We start from the raw sequence: 17,920 nt of genomic DNA, 5'->3' as shown, positions 1-17,920 counted from the left end.
CCTATACACCAACAATGAAGTGACAGAAAGAGAAGTCAAGGAATCGATCCCATTTATAGTTTCACAAAAAAACATAAAATACCTAGGAATAAATCTAACCAAAGAGGTGAAAAATCTATACACTCAAAACTGTAGAAAGCTTATGAAAGAAATTGAAGAAGACACAAAGAAATGGAAAAAGATTCCATGCTCCTGGATAGGAAGAACAAATATTGTTAAAATGTCGATAATACCCAAAGCAATCAACATATTCAATGCAGTCCCTATAACACCAGCATTCTTCACAGAGCTAGAACAAATAATCCTAAAATTTGTATGGAACCAGGAAAGACCCCGAATAGCCAAAGCAATCTTGAAAAAGAAAACCAAAGCAGGAGGCATCACAACCCCAGACTTCAAGCTATACTACAAAGCTATAATCATCAAGACAGTATGGTACTGGCACAAGAACAGACACTCAGATCAGTGGAATAGAATAGAGATCCCAGAAATGGACCCACAATCGTATGGCCAACTAATCTTTGACAAAGCAGGAAAGAATATCCAGTGGAATAAAGACAGTCTCTTCAGCAAGTGGTGCTGGGAAAACTGGACAGCGACTTGCAGAAAAATGAACCTGGACCACTTTCTTATACCATACACAAAAAGAAATGCAACATGGATGAAAGACCTCAATGTAAGACAGGAAGCCATCAAAAAACTCGAGGAGAAAGCAGGCAAAAACCTCTTTGATCTTGGCTGCAGCAACTTCTTACTCAACACGTCTCTGGAGGCAAGGGAAACAAAAGCAAAAAGGAACTACTGGGACCTCATCAAAATAAAAAGCTTCTGCACAGTGAAGGAAACAATCAGTAAAACTAAAAGGCAACTGACAGAATGGGAGAAGATATTTGCAAATGACATATCAGATAAAGGGTTAGTATCCAAAATCTATAAAGAATTTATCAAACTCAACACCCAAAAAACAAATAATCCAATGAAGAAATGGGCAGAAGACATGAATAGATACTTCTCTAAAGAAGACATCCAGATGGCCAACCGACACATGAAAAAATGCTCCACATCACTCATCATCAGGGAAATACAAATTAAAACCACAATGAGATACCACCTTACACCTGTCAGAATGGCTAACATGAACAACTCAAGCAACAGATGTTGGCAAGGATGCGGAGTCTTTTGCATTGTTGGTGGGAATGCAAGCTGGTGCAGCCACTCTGGATAACAGTATGGAGGTTCCTCAAAAAGCTAAAAATAGAACTACCCTATGACCCAGCCATTGCACTACTAGGCATTTATCCACGGGATACAGGGGTGCTGTTTTGAAGGGACACATGCACCCCCATGTTTATAGCAGCACTATCAACAATAGCCAAAGTATGGAAAGAGCCCAAATGTCCATTGATGGATGAATGGATAAAGAAGATGTGGTACATATATACGATGGAGTATTACTCGGCAATCAAAAAGAAGGAAATCTTGCCATTTGCAACTATGTGGATGGAACTGGAGGGTATTATGCTAAGTGAAATTAGTATGTCAGAGAAAGACAAAAAACATATGATTTCACTCGTATGAGGACTTTAAGAGACAAAACAGATGAACATAAGGGAAGGGAAACAAAATTAATATAAAAACAGGGAGGGGGACAAAATAGAAGAGACTCATAAATATGGAGAACAAACTGAGGGTTGCTGGAGGGGTGGTGGGAGGGGGGGATGGGCTAAGTGAGTAAGGGGCATTAAGGAATCTACTCCTGAAATCATTGCTTCACTATATGCCAATTTGGATGTAAATTTTAAAAAATAAAAAATAAAGTTAAAAGAAAAGAAAAATCAACTGTATATTGCTAAACAAGCAACAAATTACTAGAAAATAAAATTTTGATAAGTAATTACCATTTGTAATCATATCAGAAATATGCATAGGCATAAATCTAAAGACAGATACGTTAGCTCTCTACAATAAAAAGTGAAACCCAGGAGAGAAATCAAGGGATACCTAAATATACAGGAAAATACATAGACATATATAAAATTTACGAAGGAAGGTTTAATTTTTTTTTTAATTTTTTCAATGTTTAGAGTACTCTAAATATTTTAATTTTAATTATTTGTGTATTTAGAGAGAAACAGAGAGTGAGTAGAGAAGGGGCAGAGAGAGAGGGAGACAAAGAATCCAAAGCAGGGTCTAGGCTCTGAGCTGTCAACACAGAGACTGACTCGGGGCTGGAACCCACAAACCGTGAGATTGTGACCTGAGCCGAAGTCAGTCGCTTAACCAACTGAGCCACCCAGGTGCGTTTAATATTTTAAAAAGACCTTAATTCTCTCTGAATTAGATTCAATGTAACCTGCTACAAATACCAGTACTTTTGAAATGCAAGTTGACAGGGGCCCCTGGGTGGCTCAGTCGGTTGAGCATCAGACTTCGGCTCAGGTCGTGATCTCACGGTCTGTGAGTTCGAGCCCTGTGTCGGGCTCTGTACTGACAGCTCAGCCTGAAGCCTGCTTCGGATTCTGTGTCTCCCTCTCTCTCTGCCCCTCCCCCACTCATGCTCTGTCTCTCTCTCTTTTTGTCAAAAATAAATAAACATTAAAAAAATAAAATAAAATGCAAGTTCACAAGCTGATTATGAAATTTACATTGAATTACAAAGGGCCAACTCCAGTCAAGATAATCCAGAAGAATTATGTTACTGAATTCTGCTCCTTGTAGAAAGCTACAGTAATTAAGGTAGTGTGATAAATGTGTAAGTGTACACACTTAGTGTATTGATTAGTAGTAGTGTAGTGTATTGTAGTGATTAGTGTAGTGTATTGATTAGTAGATCAATAGAACAAAGTCTAGAAATCCGTACATATTTGGTGGCTTGACTAGCAACAAATGTGTTACTGCAGTGCAATAAGAAAAGGAGAAACTTTTCAGTGAATGGTGTTGGGTTAATTAGATTTCCTTATGGGGAAAAAGTGAATCTTGACCCTCGATGACAGATCTACATGTAAACGTTAAAACAGCCATGCTACTATGAAACAGGGTAGAATACTGTCACCTTGGTATAGGCAAAGATTTCCTAAACAGGACACAGAAGGCACAACTGATGAGGAAAAGATGGATAAACTATCTACACCACATTTAAATCCAAGCTTTTTGACTGCTAAAAAAAATAATATCCTGGGGCGCCTGGGTGGCTCAGTTGGTTGAGCGTCCGACTTCAGCTCAGGTCATGATCTCGCGGTCTGTGACTTAGAGCCCCGCGTCAGGCTCTGTGCTGACAGCTCAGAGCCTGGAGTCTGCTTTGGATTCTGTGTCTCCTGCTCTCTGCTCCTGCCCTGCTCGTGCTCTGTCTCTCTCTCTGTCTCAAAAATAAATAAATATTAAAATTAAAAAAAATAATAATATCCTTACAGAGTGAAAGGTAAGTCATAGATTGGACAAATAAATTATATTCAAAAATGGGCCACTGAGAAGAAAAGGCAACCAAGAGATGTACAAGACTTAAGCACTTTATAAAAGAGGCTTCCAAATGGCCAAAAATCATATAAAAATGTGCCCAAAGTCCCAAGTCACCAGGGAAGTTCAAACTAAAACCACAACCAGATGACAGTACATATTTACTAGAACACTGTAGAGCAACTGACAATACCAAATATTGGTAGGGTTTTATAGCAACCTGAATTACCATATATGGCTGATGTGTGTATAAATTGGAACTTCTTTTGAAAACCATTTGCCAGCAGAACCCCTATGAATCCTAGGATCCAATGATTTAATTCTTAGGTTTACATCCCCAAATATATGTACTTTTGCTTACCAAAAATTACAAACAAGAATGTTAATAGCAGGACTATTTGTAAAAGTCTCCAACTGGAAACCACTCAAATATCCATCAGTAGTGAGATGGATAAGTAAATTATGGGATATTCATATAATGGAGTATGATAGAGAAATCACAATACATTATTGCTACCCATGATGATGTGGATGAATCTCAAAACACAACACAACCACTTTGCATCCCACCCTCCCCAAATAACATCACTCACTTCCTGTGTTCTCACCAAGCCACTCCCTCTGATCCTTTGTCCAATCATTTGGACTTGGCAGTTATCAAAGTCACAATATCTGTATCTTCCCAAGTTTGCAGTCTCCTTCCTTCCCAAGTTCTTTGTCTCCTTATTTCTGACCTCTCCACGGCACTTGAAATAGTGTGCACTCCTTCCTTTGTGAAGCAGTCTCTAGATTCTAGGATGCCGCACTCGCCCTAGCTTCCAGGCTGTTCCTTCTCTGTCCGGTTGCCTGAGTCTTCTTTCTCCATCAGAACTATAAGGATGCTCTGGGTCTTTACTCCTTGGCCCTTTTCTTTTAGCTATTTAATTTCTCTCCACATATGCTCCCTTCAAGTCTTGGCTTAACTAGCATCCATAAGCCTATTTTCCCCATATTTGTGTTTTGTTGGACTTTTCCTTGGACCCTGGATGTCTCTTCTGAGCTTTGGACTTGCTGCCTGTTCCGCAGCTCTACTTGGATGACTAAAAGGCAACTCAAAATTAACACAGCTAAAAGAGGTTTCTTGATTTTCACAATGAATCTGATTCTCCTCAGATCTCCCCATCTTAGTGGATGACACAATCATTCATCCAGTGGCTCAGGCCAACAATGTAGGAGTCATTATTTATTTTACTCTTTCTTTTAGCCAAGGATCAGGCATATTTTCTGAGCAGCACCAGTTGGACTCTCTCCCAGGACTTGGAACCTTGAGTGGGGGACACAAGTTTAGAAAATTGGTTGGAGCTGATTCATCTCAGCTGAGACAGCCTTGAGAGCCTGTCTGTTGGTTCCTGCTGCCTAGATTCCCAGAACTGCCTTTGTCCCTCATTTTCTGGAGACCTCTGCTTCTTCAGCTTTATGTCTGAGGCTGTAGACTACTCCATGTCCTCCCTCAAGTAAAATTTCTTTTTACTTGAAATTATCTGATAGCTTCTTGTGTTGTCTGCAATAAACGAATCCTCTGCAATATTGATGAGTAAATGAGTAAGTGAATGTCTGCATTATAAAGACTCAGTTTCCTGCCTTTTGGTCCACCACTCAGTCATTCAACGACCATGTCTGCAACCATTACTGTGTACAGGCCACACAATTAACACTGTTCTCTGCTAAGTTCCTCTTCAGGGACTGCTGTCCCTTGTTCTCCAATTAGCCACGCTTGTCCGGGCCATACCCAAGGACACCTTTGTCCTGCGATAGCACCGGATAATGCAGGGTAACCTCTCCTTTCTCAAGATCCTTAATTTAATCACATCCCTTCCTAAGATAACAAAGCTGGACACTAAGGTAAGAAGAGTTGATTTTAGCCAATGATAGACTATTGCAATTGGAATCCAATAGTGTGGACTGAACTCAACTCTGATGTGCACAGAAGTGACTGTTTGGAAGGGAGGATGAGGGCATGGAGAAGGGGTAAGCCAGGACCTGGTAGTCAGTGGAGTAACAGTTACAAAGATCCAGGAACAGGGTTGGTCCATGTGAAACCCATCTGGGTTTGTTAACCTGCACTTATCAAAGTTAGGCTCCTCCCCTCCCACGGAGGCTGGGAGACAGGGGAGCCATCTTCTGGTGCTGGATGGAGCAAACTAAATTCTTGTGGCAGCTTTGCATTTTCTCAGGCAGACACTTTAAGGGGAGCTAATGTCATCCTAGGGATACAGTCCTGAGCTGTTAGAAATGGTGTTAGTGTTTTGTTCACGTCTTTATAGACCAAGGTCGAGGCCTAGTCAAGAAGATGGTGCAGAAGAGCCTGGCTAGAATTTGGTCAAGAGGGAACTATTGCCACCAGGTAGACCCAATGTGATCAGAGGAGTCCTTTCAAGATGGACCTGACAGGCAGAGAGTTGCCATTAGAGAGAGTGCAGAAGATGCTACGTGGCTAGCTTTGAAGGTGGAGGAAGGCGCCTGGAACCAATGAATTCAGGCAGCCTCAAAAAGCAGGAAAAGGGAAGAAAACACTCTTTTCTAGACCTCCAGAAGGAATATAGCTCTGCAGACAGCTTCATGCTAGCCTAATGAGACTGATTTTGCATTTCTGACCTCCTCCCGAATTGTAAGATACTGAGTTTGTGGTTTTTAAGCTTTTTCATTTTCTTCTGAAATAGCTAAAATTCATTTACAGTGAAATGCACAGATATTAAGTATAGAATTTAATGAATATTTACAAATCTACACCCTGATCTAAGCAGCACCACAATAACGAGAACAGAATATTTTAACCACTCTCCAAGTTTCCCACATGTGACCTTCTTGTTAATCTCTGCAACCCATAGGTAATCATTGTTCTGATTAGTTTTGTTGTTTGTGAGCTTTCAGTGCAAGCAATGCAGGGCAAAAGAAAATAATGTCTTAATTATATTGTGAAAATAGCTTTAAGTCCATTTACTCCAATTCATGTTGTTTTAGTCACTAAGTTTATGGTAATTTGCTCCAGCAGCATTAGGAACCTAATACAGCAGTTATTTCTGCATAATGAAATATGGGTATTTATTATTTTATTTAGAATGTCTGTGTTCCCATATTTTATATAAAATATGTATTATATATATTTTTTAATTAAAAAATTTTTAATGTTTATTTATTCTTTAAAAAAATTTTTTTTAACGTTTTTATTTATTTTTGAGACAGAGAGAGACACAGCATGAACGGGGGAGGGGCAGAGAGAGAGGGAAACACAGAATCGGAAGCAGGCTCCAGGCTCTGAGCCATCAGCCCAGAGCCGGACGCAGGGCTTGAACTCGCGGACCGCGAGATCGTGACCTGAGCTGAAGTCGGACGCTTAACCGACTGAGCCACCCAGGCGCCCCTATGTTTATTTATTCTTGAGAGAGAAACCACGTGAGCAGGGGAGGGGGCAGAGAGGGAGGCAGAATCCAAAGCAGGTTCCAGGTTGTGAGCTGTCAGTGCAGAGTCCAACATGGGGCTTGAATTCTCAAACCACAAGATAATGACCTGAGCCGAAGTCGACGCTCAAGCAACTGAGCCACCCAGGCACCCTGTATTTTATATTTTTTAAAATTACTTAAATTTTTAAAAGTTTAGAACAAATCCAAAGACTTTCTAATGCCCAGGCTAGCTCACACTCAGGTACACATGTCTACTTAAATATCTTCTCTGGGGCACCTGGGTGGCTCAGTCAGTTGAGCGTCTCTCTGATCTGACTGTTGATCTCAGTTCAGGTCATGACCTCACCGTTTGTGAGTTTGGGCCCCACATTGGGCCCCATGCTGATAGTGTGGAGCCTGCTTGGGATTCTCTCTCTCTCTCTCTCTCTCTCTCTCTCTCTCTCTCTCTCTCTGCCCCTCCTAGCTTGCACTCTCTGTCAAAAACAAACAAACAAACACACAAACAAACAAACACAGAATCTTCTCTGGCTATAGGGCTTGAGGGAACATTGCATTTGGGGTGGGACCTCACAGAGTTTTTGTTTGAAGTCCTCATTTTTTTTAAGTTTGTTTATTTATTTTTGAGAGAGAGCATGCACACCCAAGTATGAGCAGGGGAGGGGAAGAGAGAGGAAGAGAGGGAGAGAGAGAATCCCAAGCAGGCTCTGCCCTGTCAGTATAGCTGGGGCTTAAAGTGTGAGATCATGTGAGCCCCTTAAAGTGGGGCTTAAACTGTGAGATCATGACCTGAGCCCAAATCAAGAGTAGGACACTTAACCAAATGAGCCACCCAGGAGCCCCTGAGTCCACATTTATGAAGCACCCATTATGTGTGAAGCGTTTATAGACATCTTCATAGCAGTACCTTCTGCCATGGCAATTGCTGTTGTTCCCAATTATGAGTGAGGAACCGAGCAAAATACATACTCTAAATGGGTCAGTTCACAGAGTTACCAAGTGGCAAAGTGAGGATTCAAACCCAAGTCCCTCTGACTTCAGGACCTGTGCAGAACCTGAGATGGCCCTGATTACATATTTGTAAGTGTGCAGGAACTGGCAGTGGCATCATGGGACAGGAGCAAGAATCAGAAGCCTGATTCCACCACTAAACTTCATTCATTCATTCATTCATTCATTCACTCACTCACTCATTTATTCATTCCACAGATATTTGTGGAACACTTACTCTGTGTGAGGAATTATCATAGGGGATGGGGAATGAAGCAGTGAGCAAAATACACAAACCTACCTGCCTCATGGAGTTTGTATTCTTGTGGGATATGAAAGACACTGAACAAAATAAATTCCATTTCCTTCATATTTTGTAAGAGAGTCCTACAAGATGCCCACAGGGCATGGTATAGCGTAGCAGAAAGGGCTGGGTTTTCGAAGCCGAATTCCTGGGTTTGAGTCCTGGCTCTGCTAGTTTCTGGCTGTGTGACTCTGGGAAAATGACTCACCCTCTCTGAGCCTCAGTTTCTCTGGTGTAAGATGGGACTAATACTTGCTATGAGCCTAACCTGTTAGGATGAATAAATCAGACAATATAGGTAAAACTCTGAGTAGGAGAATGCCATTGACCCGGAAGCTCCTCTTGGTTCTGTGGCTCTGTAGGCTACCCTGAATTCTCCTAGTTTACGATTCTGTGAAGAAACACTGGTGCACAGTCATAAATAATGGAGGTTGGTTCCAGGGTGTCTGTTCATCTGGCTGTGTCCAGCTACTCACAGGACCCTTTTCACACTCCCGATACAGGTGGTCCTTTCTGCTCAAAACAGACTATCTTGTCTTCTAATTTCCTGAACCCACACGTGGGTCCCTTCTGTTCCCAAAGAACAAGAGACAAGGCTGAGGGGAGATTGGAGCCCCGAGGGACTGTGTGCAGCTGCAGGCTTAATCTCAATTAACAAAAGCCACCTGGGGGACAGGGCTCTGCCGGGCAGCACTGGGGCCCATTTGTTCGAAGGCTGTGGGTTGCCGGCGCTTTGTTAGCGGCCCTCAGGGAGGGACTCGCAGGAAGATTTTCTTTGCTTTTCCTGGATGCCAGCCCCTCCAGGCTGCCTTTTCCTTTATAACGTGGCCTACATCTGACGATTGTGTTCCTGAGCGGGGTCAGGTCCGTGGGGCTGGGAAGGTTGAATTTTAGTTCAAAATGTGTTTTCACCCTTAACTCTGCTGCCCCAGCCCAGGATACACACACACACACACACACACACACACACACACACACACACACCCCTCTTCTACTTAGTCCTTCATGCACTTCTCACATTGACATATTTATGTGCCATGTGATTATTATCAGCCTTTCACAGTTACTGGGAATGTGGGGTCGATCAGGGGCTCTGTCCACGAGTACTCACCACTGCACCCTCACACTATGGGTCTGTGTTACCATTAGCGTTGCCGAATTTGGTGAATAAAAATTCAAGATGCCCATTTAAAGTAGAAATTCAGAACATGAGTAATTTTCAGATAAAACAGGCACCATGCAATATTTGGGACATAGACTAAAGATGACTGGTTATTTATCTGAACTTCAAATCTAAGTGTGCATCCTGTATTTCATCTGGCAAACTCTAATTATAACTTGTTTGTGCTGCTTGATAAATACACCCATGAATGAGGGAATGAACGGGGCTAATACAAGATCAAAAGCAAAAAAACAAATATAGACATTTTATTGGCAAGAACATGTTAGACGTGGTTGTTTCAAGGTGATAGCACTACTGGGGAATTTTCATTTTTCTACGTGATTTTGCTTTCTTCTAGTTGACTACAATGTGCAAAGTTTTCACCTATCACATATGTATGTATTTATACCTCTACATACACACACACACACACGCACGCACGCACACACACACATATAGCCAACTTCTTAACATTAATATAAAGCCTGCTTAAAAGAAACAGCTTGTATTTTTCCTCAGCCTGAAAACCAGAATTTTCTGAACACATCCCAGAGGTTACAGGCACTTTGAGTATCCACAAGCAGATTACTGAAAGCAATATTGAGAGGCCTACATAGCTTATCAGTAAGATCGAGTGCACGAGGGGTACGTAGGAATGAAAAAGTATTGCTGTTACATTATTAATCACACTGTGCTTTAGCCAATTTGCTCCTGAAGCTTTGGGGATGTAAAGATAAGTCTAGTTAAACCTAGGACACAAACTCTTGATTAAATTGCACATAATGGGGAATCTTTGGATATTTTTTTTCCCTTTGATTTGCAGCAGAAAGGTGGAAAACGAAACAAACATAAGCTCTTACAGAGAATGAGACTTGTCCCTCCCTGACCACACACAGCTTCCTGTGATGTTGTGAGGCTGGGCACCTTTGAAATTTGCATGTTGGATGACCACATTGGCCTGGTGGTGGCGGGCATGTCGCGAGTACTACACCTTAAGGGAGCAAGGATGGGGTGGGGGGACTCCCATTTGTGATAGGCCTACTCTGTGCTTGGAATAGCCCTTTGTCTCCTTTTGTCCATAAAAACAACCCTAGTTACACACATTAACCCTGTCTCATAATTGACTTAAAAATGATAAAGATTACTCCCAGGTCACACCTCCAGAAGCATTGCAAGGTGTTTAATAGTTGGAGAAAGAGTCACTTACATTGGCTATGCTGTACTTACCAAGGCAGAAAGCCTTTATTAGAAGAAATAAATATTCTTTCTGAATATTTTCATCTCAGGATTTGAAAGATTAAAACTTTTTCTTCCATATTTTAAGGAAGCCCCCCTAGGTTTCCAGTTCTGAAAGTGGTGGAATTAAGGTGGGGAGGGATTTCTTCTCTCCCCTATCGCTATTTTTTTAAGTTTATTTATTTATTTTGAGAGAGAGAGTACGCATGCGTGTGAGCTGGGGAGGAGGCAGAGAGAGAGAGAGAATGAGAGAGAATCCCCAGCAGGCTCTGTGTTGTGAGCCCAGAGACCAATGTGAGGCTTGATCCCACGAACCATGAAATCATGACCTGAGCTGAAATCAAGAGTTGAACATTCAACCGACTGAGCCACCCAGGTATCCCTCTCCTCTATCACTATTAATGGTACCTGATGTTCTGCAGAGATTCAGTGTGGGAAAAAGGGAAGACAAGGCTATACCCCATGTTATCCCCAAGCCAGCATGTGTGGAGATCAGAGTGTTTCCTGGAATGACACCATGTTAGTAAACAGCAAAATCTGTAAACTTTGCCCAGCTTCAAGTCTCCTAACACCCCTTATAAAAAAATTGGGAATAAACTGAAATCCATTTTGCCAACTCAATGAGGAGAGTCAGGCCTGAAAGGGAGAAATGCTAAGTATGTCCTTCTGAAGAGTTCCTGGTCTTAAAAGGAGAAAGTTAGTTGGCTGAACTTTGGAAGAAGGAAAATGTGACTTTGAACAAAGCAAGGATGTGAATTGAGAACACCTCATCATTCTCAGGGAAGAGAGAGGGGGAGAAACAGGCAATCTGCTAATTGCTAAGGGTGGGGACGAAAGAGCTGTGTCCATGTGCCTCTGCGTGGCAGCGTTGTGAATAGGCCACTCTAAGCTACTGATTAAATCCACTGAGCGTGGGTCAAAATTCGACTCCACCACATCTGAGTACTGCATGAACTCAAAGGACCTATTTCCAATTCACACAAAACCATCTTCTTTGCAACTATGGTGTAGAGTCTTTAAGCAAATTGTATATCAAGTGAACTGTATCAATTAAAGATGGAGGGAGACAGGTTTTATTCCTCCAGAGAAATGTCCTTAAACACACAGTGACATTTCAATTATTCTCCCATTAGTATTCTCTGAATAAAGACTTTTTTTTGCCTTTGCTAGTAGAAACTGCTTGGTATGCATATTTAAATAACTGCCACACTGAATTAGCTTTAAGAACAGTTTCTTAACATAATGGATGCATTAAAATGTAGAGAAAAGTAAGAGAGCCACATACAGACCTCCACGCATAAGAAAAGAGCAGGGAGTAAGAGACACTGCCAGATTCTAGCCATTTTCTGAGCCTTGGATTATGATCCTGGCTTTAGGATCACAGTCTAGCCACTGATCTAAGTTAGCTCTACCTCTGTTAAAAGCTATTTGGCAAGAATGGTAGTGCCTGTCCTGATTCTGCTCAGGAAGGATGCTCTAAGGAAACCATTTCTACTCCCAGTCATTGTAAAGAAAAAGTGGTTTTTGTCCAAGTTCTGAAGATCAACCTCACACCAGCCATTGATGACAGTTAGTAGCCACAGTCACTGCCCCACAATTAATGAGGGAAGAGTATCTACTGAATGACAAGACATCTGAACTCATTCTTTGTCTGCCTATTTAGCTACAGTGTTTTGAAAAGTATGCTATCCTCCAGGCCAAGGGGAACTGTGACAAATAAACCAAGCAGTATTTATTGGTGACAGTAAAACAACAATTTGTTTCATTATAGTGTCAAATAAGTCAAGGAGAACCAAAGCCCTCAAGGAAGAGCCTACCAAAGATTTTGCAAATGCACACCTAGAAATCAGGACGGGTTTCCAGAACAATGTTTGGGGTGAAGGTGGGAGTATCTCCATTGCAAGATCCCATACAAACACTTACCACAAATTAACCAGGAAAGGATGCTCCAGACCCTGCATGATCTGGAGCTCCTTGAAGACATTTCTCACTTCGTTGCGTTCCACACACTTTTGTTTGTTCATGTATTTCATTGCGTACATCTTCTTGGTATCATTCTTCTGCACAATGCAGACCTAATGGTGCAAACCAGAGTGAGAAGGTGGTCAGGGCGTTGACAGATCATGGCTGCAAGAGACAGAACAAGACCTGTTGGGTGGCATGGCCTGGAGGCTTTATCACTTGCAAATACTCTGATGCTCAAGTTGCCACTGAACTCTGATTTCGGAGTAAAAAAATTCATTTTCTTCCCCTATGCCAGGTCAATTCTTGAATCTCTGTTTTCTCAAAGGAGTCTGCCTGTTTTTGGCTCTTGGGGTTTTGTTTAGACAGCATTTTGGAGAAAACGGCCGCTTCTTTGCCAGGAATCTGCCAACAGCAAATGACATCCGCACTCTGCTTTGAGTGACTTTAATGGGCATGGCTAAACTACCAAGCTGAACAATACTGTGTGAAGAATTTCTCTTTAACCATACTTAATATAACCTAAAAGGACTTAAAGCACTTGGAAAATAGGGAACATGATATCCGTATTTTCAAAATTCTTTTAGAGGTTCTGTATGTCTGGTAAAGTGGACAGCAGATGATTTTAAAATGCAAGCTCCATATTAATAAGAAATATTCTCGAAGTATGTCTCCACCAAGAAACTAATGATCAGGACTTGAATCTAGAACGTTCTTGCAAAAATAATTAGCTTGGTGGGGTGCCTGGGTGGGTCACTGAAGCATCTGACTTCAGCTCAGGTCATGATCTCATGGCGTGTGGGTTTGAGCTCCGTGTCGGGCTCTGTGCTGATGGACAGCTTAAAGCCTTGAGCCTGCTTCAGATTCTGTGTCTCCCTCTCTCTGTCCCTCCCCTGCTCACACCCTGTGTCTCTCTCAAAAAAAAATTAAACATTAAAAAAATTTTTTAATTAGACTAGATCTATCTTTCATGGTATATTTTTGAGAATAAAAACATTGGATACCTGAGGAAAAAACAGAAACGGGACAGCTTCTTTTCCACATAAGATTTAACTCTTACTTTGAGAAGATAACTATTACTGAAGATACTGATACAGTTGGCCACTGAGTCCAAAAGTTTACTGTCCTCCTCATCGTGGAGAGAAAGTCTTAAAATCTAGTGAGAGTCAATGGGCATGACGATGAAATAATTCTAAGAACAACTGGTGTTCATTATATCACACACCTCAAACTGTAGTGACAATTTTATAACAACCTCTCTGAATTATCGTTCCTCAGGGTCCCCGTCACTGGATAATCTGAATATTCTCAGACTCTGTTCCCTGAGGCATATAACCCTGCCAGTGGTTAATCATTATGGTTCTCACCTTTCCAAAACTGCCTTTCCCAATGGCTCGCAAAATTTCAAAGTGGTCAAAGTTGACTGTAAAACAAAAAGAAGAACAATGTGAGGGATTATTAGTTCCTTTTTGATCACTAATAAATAATAAAGATTTGGCGAAATTGAAGTATCTTGTTTCAACCAGCATTCCAGATGATCTTAAAATGCCCATTCATTCAATAAATATTTCTTAAACAAGTATTATTTATTAATCACAGTGCTTAGTTTGGGGGATATAGTAATGGCAAAGTAAAAATCGAATCTCTACCTTTATGGAGCCTGTAGTCTAGTAAGGACTCCATAGAGAGAGAGATGCTCGTGGCCTAAATAGTCATAAATTAATGGACAATTAAAACTCCCCCTGAACGTTAAGGAGAGACGTGGTGGAGCTCTAAGAGCATGTAACAGTGGATTTCACATAGGGGGTAAGGTCAGGAGGAACACTGCTGAACACTGACAATTACGGAGAGATCTGGTCCTTTATGAAGGTGGCTCTCCTCAGCATCCACATTGTAAAAATCTCTTTGCCTATTTTCTCATAACAATCACTCTGTTGTACCTAAATCATTTCTTTTTTGCCAAGAAGGATACTATTATGAGTTTATAGAATGAGCCGATTCCCAAGGCACAAATATCTTAACAGATTCCCAAGAATATGTGTGCAGGGTTTCACTGAATGGTGCTTTGAAGTTGCCATTTGAGCTTCTAGAAGTCAGAAGCAGATGTCTGTTTACATGTAGTGTGGTCTCTTGGTCAGTGCTCATGAAATTCTCAGTGATAAGAACAGCAAAGTACAGGTTCTCTCAGAAAAGTGACAACCTTTGGTTCCCTGACCTGTCGATCTTCAGGAAATGTTCCACTATGTTTCACGGTTTTTGAAATAAGGATTTAGAGGAGTAAAATTCCAAATGATGGATTTTAAGAGTTTATTCAGAGAAGATTGCAAAACTCTAAAAGTTACCACTCTTCTCTTTAAAAAGACTATTTTGTCTGTTTTTCCAAGAATAATTACATTAGCTACTCCTGAAGGAAAAAAATATGGGTAAGGGGAACTCTTAAGGTCTTACCAAGCTTTCTGAGGGTTGAAATGTTTGAATGTGACTTAATCATTTCTTTTCCTGAACTCCCAAATCACTTTATTTCTACTGTACAACCCATTCAATCATGTGAGGCAGCATGTAAATTACAAATAACCTTGAATTCAAACACAAAATAACAATGTCATTTGTAGGGAGGGACTGAATTCTATTTTCTCAGCTATTGAAATGAGACTGATCCTCTTAGACAAGAAAAACATACCTTCTACCCAGAAAGTGTTAATAAAGTTGTTTACTTAAAGCTAGTCAAGTGAATGGCTTAATTTCCAAAATTCCTGTAGTTTGAATTTCTTTCATCCACTAGATTATAAACTCTATGAGAGCAGAGATGGTAGGTCCTTTTGTCCATCCTGGTTTCCTAGCAACTCAGAAAATTCCTGGCTTGAGGTAGTTGGAAGCCAAACTCTTTGCACTTCCCACAAAGCCTCACAAGGTGATGTGCACACGGTTGGTTCTCAGCAAAAAAATCCAACGAAGTTGTAAAGGTACACAAGAACCTCAAAACAATTGCTTCTTGTAAATAGAAGCAGCATGAGCATGAGGGTCTTCCAAGGAAGTGGTTTTTAATGGGGTCAAGCCCCATTAATGAGTTATGAAATAAATTTAGTCGTAATGAGAAGCATCCGAAATATAAACGAAATAGAATAGGTTAGAAATGTCTCCAACGCAGCAAGAGTAGTGTTGCTTTAGGGGCACCTGGGTGGCTCAGCTGTTTAAGCATCCAGCTTTGGCTCAGGTCATGATCTCACAGTTCGTGAGTTCGAGCCCCACATCTTAATCCCCATCACCTATTTCACCCATTCACAACCTCCCCTCTGGTAACCATGAGTTTGTTCTCTATAGTTAAGAGTCTGTTTCTTGGTTTGTTTCTCTCTCTTTTTTTTCCCCCTCTGTTCATTTGTTTTGTTTCTTAAATTCCACATATGAGTGAAATCATATGGTATTTATCTTTTTCTGACTTATTTTACTTAGCATTATGCTCTCTAGCCCCATCCACATCATTGCAAATGGCAAGATTTCAGTCCTTTTTATGTCTGAATAATATTCTAATACACACACACACACACACACACACATACACATACACACACCACATCTTCTTTATCCATTCATCTATCAATGGGCACTTGAGTTGCTTCCATAATTTAGGGATTGGAAATAATGCTGCAATAAACATAGGGGTGCATGTATCCCTTTGAATTAGTGTTTTCATATTCCTTCACCTCTTTGGTTAATTTTTTTTCTTAGTATTTTGTTATTTTTGTTACAATTGTAGTGGGATTATTGTTTCTTTTTCATATCTCTTTCTGCTGCTTCATTATTAGTGTACAGAAATGCAATGGATTTCTGTACATTGATTTTTGCATCCTGCGATCTTACTGAATTCATTTATCATTTCCAGTAGATTTTTTGGTGGAACCTTTAGGGTTTTCTATATATAGATAACATCATGTCATCTGCAAATAGTCCAAGTTTTACTTCCTTATTTTGGATGCCTTTTATTTCTCATTCTTTTCTGATTGCTGTGGCTAGGACTTCCAGCACTTCGTTGAATAAAAGTGGTGAGGGTGGACATCTGTGTTTTGTTCCTGACCTTCGAGGATAAGCTCTCGGTTTTTCCCCATTGAGGATGATATTTGCTGTGGGTTTCTCATAGAAAGCCTTGATTATGTTCAGGTATGTTCCCTGTAAACCTAATTTGTTGAGTGTGTTTTCATGAATGGATGTTGTGCTTGGTCAAATGTTTTTTTCTGCATCTGTTGAAATGACCATATGGATTTTATTCTTTCTCTTACGGATGTGATATATCACATTGATTTGTGAATATTGAACCCCCTTCGTATCCAGGTACTAAATCCTACTTGATTGTGGTGAATGATTTTCTTAAAGACATTGTTGGATTTGGCTTGCTAATATTTTGTCGAACACACATTACATCGGTGTTCATCAGCGATACTGGCCTGTAGTTCTCTTTTTTTGTTGTGTTTTTATCTGGCTTTGGAATCAGGGTAATGCTCGAACTCACTTACTGCCCCTTCTTGAATGTCCAGCAATAGGAGGGAAGCTGATTGAAAAGGCAGTGAGACCTCATAAATTCAGGCAAAATGAGAAAGAGATGAAGTCAAAATTATGGATTATTTTGTCAACAGAAACCCATTTGTATTACAGGCATATAGGATGTGCCACAGGGACTGGGTATCAAGTACCACATCCACTGTATGCTTAAACATTTGATCACCGTGTATAGTATCAACCAGCAGATTATTTATGACCACAGGACAAAATAGGCCTACAGCCTCTTTTTGTATTGCCTATGAGCTAAGATTGGTTTTATATTTTTAAAGGATGATAAAAAAAACAATAAAGAATATGCAACCACATAAAAATCTGTAACATTTACTAGATGGCCCTTTACAGAAAAGTGTGCCAGCCCCTGAGATGAAGAATATGGTCTCTGGAAATGGACTGCCTGCGTTCAAATCCTACCTCCTACGTTTCATAGTTGTATAATCTTGGCGGTTTACTTCTGTGTTCTGTTTCTTCATCTGTGAAATGGGTATGAAAATAATGTGCATCTCATCGGGTTTAGAGGAAGATGAAATGAGTTCCCATACACAAAGTACTTAGACTATCAACTTGAATTAATCACTTTGACTAGTATTTCTACTACTACTTCTTAGGGGCGAGCATAATTCAGACTCCCAACCAACGCTACCTTACGTTGCTGTCATAGCACATGGATATTATGAGTCAGCATGAAAACACTGGCAATTGTCAGTGTCATTTCTACATATTTTGGGTTTTTGTAGTCAGTGGTGTGGTATTCCTGCAGTGTTTCCTCAGTTTCCACAGTTAACCTTTGCTGTCACGTTGTTGTGTGTTGTCCTGTGTGTTGTA

At 40.7% G+C, this 17,920-nt stretch overlaps 1 protein-coding gene across 7 annotated transcripts in view; it reads right to left on the bottom strand.

Moving 5' to 3' along the window:
- The window catches only part of STK32A (serine/threonine kinase 32A), a 142,806-nt gene that overhangs the window by 97,152 nt on the left and 27,734 nt on the right, over positions 1-17,920 (bottom strand). For all 7 annotated transcript variants that reach the window (XM_053222822.1, XM_053222795.1, XM_053222799.1 and 4 more), the window contains exons 3-4: positions 13,912-13,967; positions 12,506-12,657 (exon numbers count right to left, since the gene is read on the bottom strand). In XM_053222822.1, coding sequence (XP_053078797.1) covers positions 12,506-12,657; positions 13,912-13,967 — 208 coding nt within the window. The remainder of the gene's footprint in view (positions 1-12,505; positions 12,658-13,911; positions 13,968-17,920) is intronic.

Source organism: Acinonyx jubatus, chromosome A1 (genome assembly GCF_027475565.1).
Source record: "Acinonyx jubatus isolate Ajub_Pintada_27869175 chromosome A1, VMU_Ajub_asm_v1.0, whole genome shotgun sequence".
NCBI classification, from domain to species: domain Eukaryota; kingdom Metazoa; phylum Chordata; class Mammalia; order Carnivora; family Felidae; genus Acinonyx; species Acinonyx jubatus.
The sequence above is the reverse complement of the archived record's forward strand: the minus strand, read 5'-3'. Positions and strand labels throughout refer to the sequence as shown.